This window comes from Panthera leo, chromosome B4 (genome assembly GCF_018350215.1).
Source record: "Panthera leo isolate Ple1 chromosome B4, P.leo_Ple1_pat1.1, whole genome shotgun sequence".
NCBI lineage: Eukaryota > Metazoa > Chordata > Mammalia > Carnivora > Felidae > Panthera > Panthera leo.
The window spans coordinates 125,864,624-125,878,919 of NC_056685.1; the positions used below are offsets into that span (position 1 = coordinate 125,864,624).

Consider the following 14,296-nt stretch of genomic DNA (forward strand, 5'->3'; position numbering starts at 1 on the left):
GCATCCCTATGCAAGGGACAGAAAACGGTGCTAGGTCCTTCTCCTTTTAATCCCAGGGGAATCCACATTTCTAGAAGCTGCCAACAAATAAATAGCCTGAAGCTATGTCAAGTCTGAAATTGCCAAGCTTCTTCCACTTGATTTAAACTATGCCTCAAAGAAGATGCATACTCACCCAGAATCACCCAGCAGATACCCAACTCAATCTGAAGGTGATACTCCTTTTTGCATGTATAAAGCAAAGCAAATATGTCTTGTGTTGGTTTTGATGGTACCGATTCTGCCATTAAAATTGAAGTTAAAGGCAACTTTAAAAACAGTTCTAAACCACAGACTTTTTGCATGACGTGTGGTGGGTTTTTTACATTGTCTGCCTTTGTGTGTGTGCTTCCTAACATTTGCTCTTACTAATGATCAGTGAGAAAATTGTATGGAGATCAGCAGTGGGCATTCCTAAGCAGGAATGCAAAGAATGAAGCCATTCTTTATGCATCTTACATGTTTGTCTTAAGTTTCTGCTCTCTTTTCACTGTTGATTTTGGGGTTTTGGTTTTTTTGAGGTAGAAGAGATGGCATAAAGCCAAAGTAGACTAAGTTCAGTACAATTCAGGGAACATTTATTAAGCAGCTACTCTGTGCAAGGCACTGTGCTAGGAAGATGAGGGAGATTCAGAGAACATGACAGACTCTGGAAAACGCACATTCTAGTGAAGGAAATGGCTATGATATTCTAAAATACAAGGTAGATGGAAATAATGACAAAATAAGGTCTATATTGAACTGTAAATACCCAGGAAAAGGAGCAGTTCATTCTGTTTGGATGAATCAGGGACTATTTCACAGGGAACATCTAGCATTTTTGCTGATTCTTGAGATTTAAAAGGTATTTATTTAATAGATAAGTGGAGAAATGACCATTCATTCCAGGTAGAGGGACATTTACTCTTGTCAATAAGATAAACCTTTGGTATTCACATACTACATCTTTCTTCCAAAAGACCCAGGGTGTTTTATCATTATTTAATTATCAGAAATCTATTATCAGATTTATAATTGGGGAGGAAGTGAGGCTCAAAGAAATTACCCCTGAATATATCTAAGCTAATGACAGGATGATACATTTCCTTTAACAGTTTACAAAACACTTTCACATACCTTCTCTTTGTAGCTTCATAACAAAGTGAGATTAGGAACTTCGTTTTCCAGAACTCAAGACCTTTGCTCTGTCCACTGTGCTACTGTGTCTGTCTGTTAGAGTTGGTGTTTGCCCGAACACTTCCTAATCATCCTCTTCAGCATTGCGCTGCTGGTCAGTTCCCTCAACCGTCACTCTGAGGATGTTCTGCATCCCACCAAGTCTTCATTGTGCTAAGAGTGTACTGTAGCTTTGTCTAATTAACTTTCCTTCTCAAAAATGAATCATTTTCTCCTGGGCCTGAAGTAAAAGGCATGTGAGTAAAGGATAGGGTTGGAGGTGACGTGGCCAAGGAATGGACACTAGACACTTCCTTTTTTCCGTCCATAGGAGAGCAGATGTGAAGGACCCGCACCAGGATGGTGGTTAGCAACAGTGGCCCGTGCCAAAGCACTTACCAAAGTGATGATTAAGGTTGGTCATGCCAAGTACTGTTACTGAGCCTGGTGTAGGGTGTAGATGTCATCTACTACCAAAACTGTAAAACCACCGATTCAAAAATTAAAGTCACATTTCCATTTTGCCTCCATGCTGGACATAGTGACTGCCACAAGGAGCTCACCACCTTGGCAGCTTTATCACAGCTACATTTCCAAGGACACTGGAGAGATTCGTGTTCCAACACTTTCTTCCCGTTGAATACCAGCTGACTTAGTAATATTCCTAGTGATTTTGTGTGTGTGTGTGTGTGTGTGTGTGTGTGTGTGTGTGTGTGGATTGTATTTGTGACAGATGTAGGTAAGGGGATTGGCAGTGGACCTGGAGGTCTTAAGAGTTTGAAAATAATCTGAACCCTGTAAATCCCATCATGTCTAGCTAGTACAGTGCCTTGTACCCTGTGGTTTCCCTAGTGTGTGATGAGGAAATAATGAACACAGCTGATCCCCAAATCTGTTGGGCAGCTTTTGGCTCTATAAAATACCCTATATGGTTTAAGACTTTAAACTTTACCTTTGTCAGTTCCATTTCTTGGCCAGATATAATGACTAATTTGAATCTTGGGGTACATAATTTCTTTAAAATAATCATTGTAATATGTAGCAAACAAACATAAGCATTAAGGCCTGAGGCAGGAGATTAAAAATGTCAAATGAAGCTTTCTATAATGTGAGAGCAGAGCTGAAAAAGGGAATGAAATTTGCCTTCCTCTCCACCTGCTCTTTCCTTCTTTGAATTGGAAAAAAAAAATAAGCCCCCACAACTTAAGTGGGGGATTAGAATGGGGACTGTGTGTGTATACGCAAGTCCACTGTGGCTAATACAATTGCGTCCACCTTAGCTACAGCACACAGCTCGTGTGTAATAATGACGCCTCCTCCAGAAGAAGGGAGAGAGGATTGGCTTAAGCGTAAACGAACCAAAGGAAATAATATTTCAAGTTTCAGTTTTGTTTTGATTTTCTAATCCCCTTTAGTTTCTTAATTGGAATCAGGCACTGATTAGTCTTCTACCCCACCCTTACCCGGTCACATTTAACAACATTTAACAATGTACATTGATTGCTTTTTTGCTTATATATTTTATCCAAATCTAAAATTTACATTTAAATAATTTTCCCATTTCTTATCTATTCCATATCATATATATATTTGTTACAGCCATTGTGTAGTATTTGAGACATGGCTTTCTTAATTAATGCAGGTTCCAAATATGGGATTCTCTTTAGACTTACTAAAGCTGGGACGAGCAATCAATGACTGAAAAGCAATACGTAACTTTATTCCTTATGAATAAGTTACTCTACTCACATAAAAAAAAAAACCTGTGATCACATCCACCTTTATGATAAGTTAGTCAAGGATGTGCTTTTCAGGTATGGTTCAGAAACATGTTGCAGTTTTTAAAGTGTTTTGAGATCTACTGTAGGTTCAAAAGTGTAAAGATTGTAATTGTTTATATCGGAAAATCTTTTAGATCTGTGCTGTCCAATACGGTAACCACCAGCCATATACTACTGAGAGCTTGAAGTGTGGTTAATCTGAATTGGGATGTCCTATAAGGGTTAAATACTCAGACTTTCAAAAACTCAGTATAAAAAGAGAAATGTAAAATATCTCAATTGTTTAATATGGATTTTATGTTGAAATATTTTTTATATACTGGGTTAACAAAATATATTAAAGTCAAAGTCAGTTTTACTTATCTTTTTCAGTGTGGTTACTAGAATATTTTAAGATTCCATATATGGCTTATGTTATATTCACATATGGCAACACTATTCTGATATCATTAAAATACACTGTAAGGTTGCCTGGAAGTTCAATTAAGGGAACTTGGATCCAGTTAAGTTAATATGCCCTTAAAGTGGCAAGGGAGGATTAATTTGAGAAAGTTAGTATTGTGTATCTTTAGGTTATAGAGGGCCTTCACTGGCTAGACACCTCTGAGTAGGAGGTCATGCTCCCTTTGTATTGCCTGTTGGTAGTCACTGTCCTTTAAGCTCTGTAGAAGGAATGATTACTTTGAGCTCTTAGTTTAAGCACTAGCTGAAATGGCTTCTAATAGAGAAACCTCAAATAAGAATAATGTCCCCTGGCTGTTTGTGCTGTTAGCTACCCTCCTTCAACTTTTAAGTCTTTCTGATTGGGGACAGCATGTAAGAATTTCAATTTCTGCTGCTATATTCAACAGTGTCAGTTGGCACGCTGACCTCTTATTTATTTTACTAATTTGGACAACAGGATAGAAAACTCCTGTGGAGAAATTACCAAGAAATAAGAATGCCTTCACTTAAGGATAAAACTGAATTTGATTCTTTAGCACTGTCCCTAACCTTTCTCCATATTTTTTTAACCATGCTGTTTAATGTGAGGTAGGTAACAAATTTTTAGAAGCTTTGCATGATTTTCTAACAGAAATGAGAATAGTAAAAGACTAATATTTATATAGTCTTTAAAGTTTAAAGAGTGTTTCCATTTATATTATCTCCACTGATCATTAAAGCATCCCTGTGAATTATTAGGGCAAGTAGTGTTTGACTGAAGAACAAACAGAACCAATGATTAGGAGACTGACCCAAGATCAGGCATCTGGTTGATGACATAGCCAGGACTCGATTCTCAGTCTTAACACTCCAGATCTTATGTCATTTTGAAAAATGACCAACAGCTCTCAAAAATGTGTCCATCTGGTTTTAAATAAGATGTCCTAAATTTTAAAAAAATGCAAAGTGCAAAGATTGTAAGCATATTTACCTGAGAATTAAGATTTGGAAGACCCACATTCCTGCTCTTTCATTCTGTAGTTGAGATCTTCTCGAAGATCAAGTGAGGTGCTAAAGTAAATAGTTTATATCAAACACACACACACACCTTTATAAGAAGGAAACCAGTGAAACTGCTATGACTCTTTGTTAATAGAAGTTTTTTTATTTTAAAAAGAGAATGATTATAGGTATTCTAACAAATTCTTATATTTAATGCAACCACATTAAGAAAATCTAACTTTTGAAAGGCTTCCCAATGGGACTGTTTAGGCAACTCCCAATTACCTTTACAAACAGAAAGAAATCCAAAATAGATGATATGCTGTGTCCATTTGTCATGGAAATGATATTTTTTATGCTACATATTCACCTTCCTAATTGTACCCAGTCCCAAAGCACAATGGTGAGGTCTCAGGGAAGATCCCAGAATTGTTTTAAAAGATACAGCCTGAAGACTTTGAGTTTGCTGTGGAAAAGCCACCATACCCCTCCAAAAATCCTGGGGTAGCAGCTTAGTGAAAAATCGGTGTACCCAGTCAGGACTAGGAAGTCATTAGATGAAAGACCATGAAAGATGAAGGATCAGGGTCCAAGCCCAAAGGACATTTTTTCCCAGTATGTAACTGAACATGTTAAGCAATGGCCAAGGTTATAATATTATTCCTATGAGAAAAAGCGGTTATAAACACTTGTAAGCATATCAACAAGTTACTAGGCAGTCCGTTGAACTTTGGTGGAGTATGGACCATTGCAGTGATGCTGAAATCTTGAAATAAGATGCACTCTCAGACTTGGGATTAGAGCACAGATCACAGAGCTGCTTTCTCCCAGCTAGCACAGGCTCCACACTAGCAGGCATCTCTTGAAAAGCTCTGTGTTCATTAAAAATGTTTTATGTATTTACCAGTTTCTCACCCTTTCAAATGTGAAAAGGAATTAAATATGAAATGGCTAATTTAAAAAGTCAGCGTTCTTTTTTTCCAAGCAAACCTTACATTAAGAGCAGGAATCCCTGTGCCAAAGAAATGGTTCCCAATTATCCCGTCTTGGGTTTTGTTATACATTGTACAGAAGTCAACAAAACGAGTATGTAACAGAACCTGCCTAAATAGCAGCCACCCTCATTAGAAACAGGGAATTAATCAGAGGGCGATTGAAGGAAGCAGTGCCTCACAGGTTTCCCCCTTTTCTTCTTTTCTAATCATAGAACAAAATATATGACATAAAAGGATCGGAACTATTATGCAGTACTCAATTAGAGGGAGGTGAATAGGTCTCTAACATGCTGTTTTATCAAAAGAGCAGACTGGTGTTTGCATGACTGTTGTTTCATTACAGACCCTGTCATTAATTCCATGTGTCAATACTGCCCTGTAGTACACAGAGCAGACAAGAAAGAAGAGCCCTTGAAAACAAGGGAATGATTTTTGAGTCGTTATCAAGCTAAGTGGCAAGCGGGAAGCTGAAACTCGTATAGGTAAATTCGAAGGGACTCTTGGGAGATCTGCAAGTGGGAAACAAGAATGCATTTTACCAACTGCTTAATTATGTCCTGTTTTTCAACAAGTACACTTGAATTGAATGCTTTGTTTGTATTGCACAAAAACATGTGCTGTGGGCAAGAGTATTCTCTTGCTTCCAGGTCAAGTAAGGTGTTTTATACACATATACATCTGGCCTATTCTATAATGTGCGATTGGGTATGTTAGTGTCTGAGCCCCAATTTTGCACTGTCATTTCTGGGAGAAAGTCTTACATAGGAACCAGAAGCCCTAAAAAGTAGAACCTTGTCTAAGGTTCTGAGAAGTTACAGAAACCCAGGCATCCCAGAGGACCATCCTTACAGGGAAATGGTGGCTCAGGAAAATGTTAAAATATATCTGGGGGAAAAAAAAACAGACCAGAAATTTTTAAATATGGTATAAATCCCATAATCTCCCACCCCTAAATCTTTAAGAAAGTATTTTTTGGTTTCCATTAGCAGTTCCAAGGGTTAGGCTGGGGCAAAGTAGGGTTTCTTTTCTTGGACCTGCTTTATCTATGTCCTTGTGCCTGGCCAAGCCCTTATAGATTATGGTTCCTTATCGTTTAGTAAGATCAAATTTCTAAATGATGTTTCGTTCCAGTTGAACATTCTTGGAGGCTTATCTCTTCCCTGGCCAGATGCCTGATCAGATGAGAAGCCCGCCATGATACTGTCACAGTGCCTAGAATGGGCTCTTTATCCAGTAGACATCACTGTACTTTTTGATGATAACGAGGGCAGTCTTAACTTATGTTAAGGCCTGTGTATAGCATTGAAGGTAAGTATGAAGGAGTTGTTGCTATGTGAATATCTTAATCCTGATGCACATTTCAATATACAGTATCTCCATTTAACCATAATGTACATATATCTGACACCTAGCCATTCCTTTTAGATGTGACCTTCATATTTAGTGCCAGTAACTCTTCATGGCCTGTTTATTGAGGGCCATGACTGAATTTAGATCCTCCCTTGTTAACATTTGCCATTGCTGTGATTTACTTTTGTAATCATTCTAATCATCTGCCAGTGGTTTCGCAGGAAGGATTTCTGTTCTTGATGTAGGTCAATTATAGGTAGGATGCCGTGTTTGACTCTTAGGCTTAGAATATCTTGATTAGAAACAAAGGTTTAACAGCATTGAGTTTTAGTGTCTTAAAAACCTTGCAGCTTTTTAAATAGATCAAGATTATTTAGTAGCCTAATATTGAGACTCTTAGAATAGAATCTTGGGGATCATCTTGTCCAACCCCTTCATTTTATAGATGGGGAGACTCAAGCCCAGAGAAGGAAATGACTTGCCCAAGGACACCCAGCAAGTTAGAGGAATATCTGAGACTAGAATCTAGACCTCTCACTGCCCCATATATAAGAAGCTGCGTCTACACCAATCAGTAGTTCAGTTTCCAGGCTGTACGATACAAAGGGGGCCTGACTTTTGCACGGTCAGAATGTCTAGTGACATTGATGCAAGAAAATAATAAAAATAGTTAAAATAATGAGAAGGATTCTTAATAAATGGTTCTCTACTGTTCTTCATTTATGCCATGACCCATGAATTATACCCTTTTAATAAGCATTTACTGAGCACTTACTGTGTGCCCCCAGCCTATACTAGATACTACAAATCGCAGCTAGATAAGACATGGACTCTGCCCTCAAGTTGCTCACCGTCTAGCAGAAAACAAGAAATCCCTGGAAAGCATTTTGCAGAATTTCCTGTAGAATTCTAATGCCTTTCCTAACTCTGTAAATGATGATGAAAATGAGTCTTCTGTGCAGAGATCTAGCTTTTCTCTTGATCATGATTCTTTTATTAGGAGTCCCATAAGACACTATACCTTTTCTTTCTGTGAAAGTGCAAGATAATATCAATTACAACTAAATTTAGTGCATAAACACTTACTGAGGACCTGCTGTTGGCAAGGCACTGTGCTAGACACATAGGGATATGAAAATTGAATAATTAGAGCATAGAACATTTTCCTTTTAAATGTCAGGGCAATACCGTTTCATAGCTCTCAAACTTTGTAACGAGAATTATTTTTTTTTAATATTCTTAGATGTAGGGCCCTTGACATCGAAGACAAAAATACCTTTGTACCATCATCCAGACTTGTCAACCTAGGATTCCAGTCTCCATTCAGATCCTCCTTTGTATCCCATATCTGTTTTGAGCTTTCTTTTTCCTTTACCTCAGCCAAACCAGCCTGCTTGCCAATCTCTGCACACAACTAACTCTTGCTTCTGTGCCTTTGCTTGACTAATTCTTCTGCTCCTAGGATGGCTTTATCCCCATCAATCTATGTCCATCGCTGCCATCACAGCCTGGCCCTGAGTCCATCTCCTGCGAGGCGCCTGTGATCAGGCCCCATCTCCTTCTGTGTCCTTCCCACACATACATAGCCCAGTTGATGGTGGAACAACATTTCTGTGGCATTCATTAATGCTTCCCATTCTCCATCCACATCTTGCTGATCTAGATATAACATCTTACAAAATGAAGCAGTCTAGTATATAACCAGATCATTCATCAGACCTTTTAGGAGTGAGTCTCTATATCAAAGATTTCATTTGGGTATTTGTGGGCTGTTAGTTGTAGGACAGAGAAGATCAGAAACGTTGAGATGGGAGTTTGATAAGTAAGCCTGGAGTCCAGCAGAAAAAAAAGTCCCATATCTGTGAGAGATCCTCTCTCCTTTCACTCCCAGGTAGGACAAGAAATTTCCTTTAAACACATTTCAGTTACAATAGGGGGGGAATTGATGAACTGTCAAGCTAGGGAAAGCAGGGCTCTGCCTGTTAATCATCTCAAGCTTGTTGATCTGCTGTTCTGTAATTCTTTTAATATTGTTTAATGTGTGTGTGTTTTATCTTCTGAACTGACTAAAAGCTTCTTGAGGACAGGGACCATGTCTTTTATTTGCTTCTGCATATTCAGCCCCCACTTATTCCCAGAGCCCCCTAACAAGCTTGGGGAAGTCTCCAATAAGCACAGAAAGACAGGAAAATCAACTTGCAGTTCCAACCACATTCCAAGCCATCACACTACAGTTTATACATACAGTGACCTTTTGCCTTCAGAACAACTCAGTGAGGTGGGTATTTCTATCCCAGTTCTACAGATAAGGAAATTGAAGAGAGTTCAAGGTCTTATTGCTAGTGACTGGTGGACTCAGGATTAGAACCTAGGTCTGTCCACCGTCAAAACCTGTATGTACCTTTCACTCTACCACAGTCATAACAACCAATATGTAGGACATCTTTGCAGCTCACAGAACTCTTTGATCTACACCCTTGTTATTGCTCCCCCTACTAGTTCTGTTACGGTTACTTCTTACATCATTGCTGGCAAGGAGGTAGAACTAGTATTATCATTATCCCCATTTCACAGATGGGGAAACTGAGACTCAGACTTACCCAAGATCACACAACTGGTAAGTGGAAGAGCCAGGCCTTCAAACAGACTTCCAGACCCCAGATGTTTTTGTTTTTTCACACTGTATCACATTGCTGCCTTAATTCATTTGCACAAATGCATGACTGTGTGGCCAGTTAATCACAGACACCTCTCCTACAGAGGTGTCTAGAAGTCCAAGCATCAAACGGAACCCTCAGAGGAGTTTTCATGTTATTGGAGGGGTGATACAAAGGACCCAAAAAATAAATGCTTGAGAAGAGTAGTTCATAAGTGAGAATTAAAATATGAGGCCCTTTATCCCACAGACAAGTTCCTATAATTTGGCCATGAGACATTTGGATTGTTCTTTATTACTTCCATCGTAAAATTGGAATAGGGATGAAAGAGATGAAAATATTCCTCCTAGGTTTGGACAAGCTGGTAGCTAGCCCAGCATCATCCTGCTGTCACAGAAGTGGAGTCGTGTTGGTAGTGGTTTGGGGGCGGGGGTGTATCCACCCAGCGTCCCATTGCGATCTCTCCAGAATTCCTCTAGGCCCATCCAGGGTCCTGCTTCCGCCTACCCCAGCCCTTCACTCCCTACCCCTTACTGTACCCTCTTCCACAAGCCCCTTTAGACCTTTGAACTTTATCTCTCAGTGTTTTATTCCCAGCAGGCTGTCCCCTTGTCCTTTTACGTCATTAGTAAATAGTGTCCAATATCACAAAATCCTTTAGCACAATCACTTAGAACTAGGGAGCTATGTTGTAAAAATGTAGATATGTGTGTGGTGTATATTAGTGCCAGAGAGAAGTTTTCACGGAAACAGGTTGTTTTTCTAGCTTTCCAGTAAACATTTCTACCTGGTTGTCACGCAGGGGCCTCAAGCTCTTCATGTCCTAGAAGAGGTCAGCATCTCCCCACCAAAATCTACTTCATCTGTGGTGTTCTTGCTCCAGTGGATTGTATCCCCATCCTCTCGGTCATCTGAGCTGGAAGCCACAGGGATACTCCACTTCCTAGTCTTTCTTCACCAGCCTTCAGCCCTTCCAGTGGGTCACAGCCCGAGTCCAGTGTCCTGTCACATACACTGGACAGTGACATCCTAATGACTGGTCTCTCTGCCACCAGGTTCCCCTGGTCCAGTGTGCCTTTCACACTGCTGCCAGAGACACTGCCCTATAAAACAGAGGTGACATCCCTTAAAGACAAACCTGAGCCTCTTGGCATTGAAGACACTTAACCACTAGACCCCAGACTGCCCTTGCAGCCTTACCTCCGGCCACCTCTTCATCAAACCTCACCACTTTCCAAACACTGGGCCCTTCTGCAGCTTCATGAGAGCACATAGAGAAGAAATTGACACAATCCAAAAAGGTACACAAAACACACAAGTAGACGGGACTCTACCGAGCCCTGTACACCGTCTCCTTTGCCTCTAAGGCCCTGTGACTTCTTTGCCCAGCATTGGATACCTGTACCTGATTTGTACTGCCGTCCCTCCCTTTCCCGGGCAGTGTGGTCTACGCTTCATCTCAGGAGCTGCCAGTTCTTTGTTCGTGATCCTCTGACAGCATTTACCCCATTACGTTCTAAGTTATTTTTCATACATGTTTCACCCACTCCTCAAGGACAGTTGTGCCCAGTCTTCCTTTCCCTGCCTGGTGTATGACCTAGCTCCTGGCATGTAGGTATTGAACGGACATTGAGCAGCTGAACTCAGTGTGCTCCTGTAATGCAGTTAGAGCAGTTAATCCAGATGTGGTGCCCTGCAAAGAGCACAGGAGCCCTAGGTCCCAGGTCCAACTTGGCCCTAGGTGTGTGACCTTGGGTAAGTCACTCAGTCTCATTTAGCAAACAAGGGTGTTGGACTAAATGATCTCTGAGGCCCCTTCAACTTTAAGTTCTATGATTCTGACCCCATTTCTTGAACCAGGAACTGCATTTCCTCCCTTTTAACTCAGGAGCCTCAACGTAGCCGGGCAGCCATCCCCATTACTCAAGTGGATTTTCAGACTCTCAGAAGTAGTCTGTGGTACTAGCCAGAGCTGCTTGCTCAGGCTCCTGTTGGCGTATCCAGGGACCACTGGGCTGTTCTCCCCCCTCCGGGAGTTTCACTGCACCTCCAACACCTCACGCTGCTGTGTGGCTGACCCTCCCCAGGCGGGAACCCTTCTCTGTGCCGGCCTAAGGGCCAACAGCAAGGAGGCAGAGGGAAAGCAGGTTTACTGTTTCCCTTTACTCCAGATCCCACCAACATTAAGCTGCTGCCATGTGGGTTCTTGGTTATATATATGTTTTCAGGGGGTGATGCCCATTTCCTTGAGAAATAAATTTGAAGCAGCTCATGTGCCTCTTCAAGGCTACTTGTAAAGTCTGACATTTTGGGGGCAGGAGGAGGGCTAGAGTTAGCAACTCAACAGGTACATTTGCCATAATCTCCATGTAATAAATAAGAGCCTATGAAGAGATTAAATAAATCTTTCCTAATGCTTTTTGATTGACTTAATCAATAATTAATCATCTTTAGATGAGGCTGTAACTCGTGGAGTAGATATAATTGGATTAGCTGAAAAGAGGCAGTTGGGGAGCTTTGAAGAGATTAAAATGGCTGTCAATCCCATAATTAAACTGCCACAAACAAAAGCAATGGTGTTTAAAAAAAAAAAAAAAAAGGAGGAAAGAGAGAGAGAAGAAAATAAGAGGGAGGGAGGAGGGAGGAGGGAGAAGGGAGAAGGGTGGGGAAGGCCAGCTGACTTGGATTGGATTGAGAAATACTTATGTATTGCTGTAGATTGGAGAGGCAGAATCAAATCTGACCGATTTATTCCACTGAATGAAATCCATACATATCAAGTCAGCCACTTGATCGTATGCCTGGCCCACTGGGACCCGTGAAATTTTGGCAGCTTCAACTTCACTAAAACAACGAATCCACAAAAGGAAAAAAAAAAAAAAGTTAATTATTAAAAACAGAAGAGACCTGCTCCTTGTCCTGAGCCCATTTAGACCTTGACTTTTCATACTTTTAATTGGCTTAGTAGGTTTGGCCTGTGTGAATGAAGTCTTTGATCTCCCTCTTTTTCTTTCCATGCCCCTTTCATCTTTCCTGTTACAAACACACAGAGAGCTTGAGGAAAAATACTTTGGTTTTTAAAGACTTTTCTTTTTAAAAGGATGTGGATTTGGGCGGGGGGAGGGGTGTGTGTGTGATGCTGGTGAATACTTTTTTTTTCTCTCTTTTATCTCTTTTTCCAGAGAGGAGTTGCTTAAACCAATGGGACTAAAACCTGATGGGACAATAACGCCTTTGGAGGAAGCACTCAACCAGTACTCTGTCATCGAAGAGACCAGCTCTGACACAGACTAAAAGCGTCACCTGCCCAACTCTCAATATTGCTTTTATCAGCATCTTTTCTCTGTAGCTCCAGGGGAGTCTTTTCTCTAAAACATTTATGCCCTTGCTTTGGCTAGAAACACATTAACTGGTTTACTCATTGAGAATCCAGCATATTTAAGAGGTGATCCTGTGTTTTTGCGATACCGAGGCATTCGTACAGAGCTGCAGTTAGATGGAGTTGCAGGGGCTAAAAACACAGAGAAAGAGTAATTCCACTTCATCGGGATGGAACTGAAAGGACTTCGTTCTGCAAAGCAGCCCTGGTTGAATCTGGCCGTTCTGTTTGCCAAGGTTCTTAGAAGATAGAGTCGCGTCCTTCCTCTCACCGGTGAAAGCTGCCCTCCTGAATCTCTCCAGCAGACAGCGGCACGTGAGAAGCAGAACGAGCTGCTGATAAACAAGGGCTGAGGCAAGCGACTTCTTAGATCAGGACTGACCACGTGGAAGCCAAGCAGCTGCTCCATAAACCTAGCCCCACTCTTCATTTCAATTTTGTATAAAGATGTGGAAGTGCACACACAAACACGCACACACACAGCCCCAGACTTGCAAACTGATTACATTCTGAAAGTTTGTATGTCGCTTATCTAGAACTTCAGAATACATTTCTCCCCATAAAGGGTTATAAATGATGGTTTAGTTCTGAGGCAGCTACAAATGCCTATTTATTCCCTTATGTACCTTAACACTAGACCCATAGAACTGAACTCCCCCCCCCCCCCTCCCCCGTCTGTATCACTGCATGGGAGTGTGCATTCTGAGCTCTGACCCAGGGTGCCAGGAACACACATCCTCCGATCCAGCAGAGGGGATGGGGACTCCCCGAGTCCTGGGAGTTCTTGTGTGGCCTCTGCCGGGGGTAGAGGGAGTCAGCGGCACCCATCTGTACATACAGGTCATTCATATGTCACAGGTTTTAAATTGGGGACTGTGTGTGTGCCTGTGTGTGTGTTCAGCCTTTCTACCCTAGGTGATCAGTTTAATGGTAACTTTATTTATTTAAAAAAAGAGAAAGAAACACAAGTAGTTACTGTTAAACTGATTAAAGCTGTTTATTTTTACTTCTAGAATTGGTCATAGGAGGAAGTAGAAAATGGATCCTGCGGTAGACAGCGGGCCTAGTCAGTCAGTGGCTAAAGCCTAAAGGGGTCGGTTTCCTTTTATATGTGTATGTATGTAGATAACACACACATACATACATATATACACATAGATGATGTGCTTAACCACTGCCTTTTAAAACTTTAAATTAAATAAAACATTGGGGTTGATTCAATGTAGCCATCTCTGTGTGTTTCTTTATAGATACCTGGGGTAAACAATATCCCAGAATTTGTGCTTCTCTGAAGTGCTTTCACATCCATTATCTCACCTACCACAAGAGCCTTTTTAAGGATAGGTAAAGTACACAGAGTATTAGTGAAAGAGGTCATTTAGCCAGAAGTGTCTTCTCTGGCAAAACAACAGTTCAAGGATGGAATTTTAAAAGGCCTTTGAGCTACCAAAAGAGGTCACTAGAGTTTCTTGCAATTTACTCATAGGAGAGATCCTCAAGAATCTTTTTATTTAC

At 40.9% G+C, this 14,296-nt stretch overlaps 1 protein-coding gene across 5 annotated transcripts in view; it reads left to right on the forward strand.

The window, feature by feature from the left end:
• RIC8B (RIC8 guanine nucleotide exchange factor B) overlaps positions 1-13,952 on the forward strand; it is a 103,779-nt gene extending 89,827 nt beyond the window's left edge. For 2 of the 5 annotated variants that reach the window (XR_006205078.1, XR_006205079.1), the window contains 3 exons: positions 5,739-5,877; positions 6,527-6,703; positions 12,585-12,670. Coding sequence is in view for 2 of the 5 variants with exons in the window: in XM_042947611.1 (XP_042803545.1) it covers positions 12,585-12,696 (112 nt within the window). In the remaining 3 variants the exon portion in view is untranslated. Of the gene's footprint in view, positions 1-1,525; positions 1,610-5,738; positions 5,878-6,526; positions 6,704-12,584 lie in introns of all 5 variants that reach the window. The other 3 variants (XM_042947611.1, XM_042947612.1, XR_006205077.1) reach the window with 2 other exon arrangements.
• The last annotated feature ends 344 nt before the right edge of the window (positions 13,953-14,296 follow it).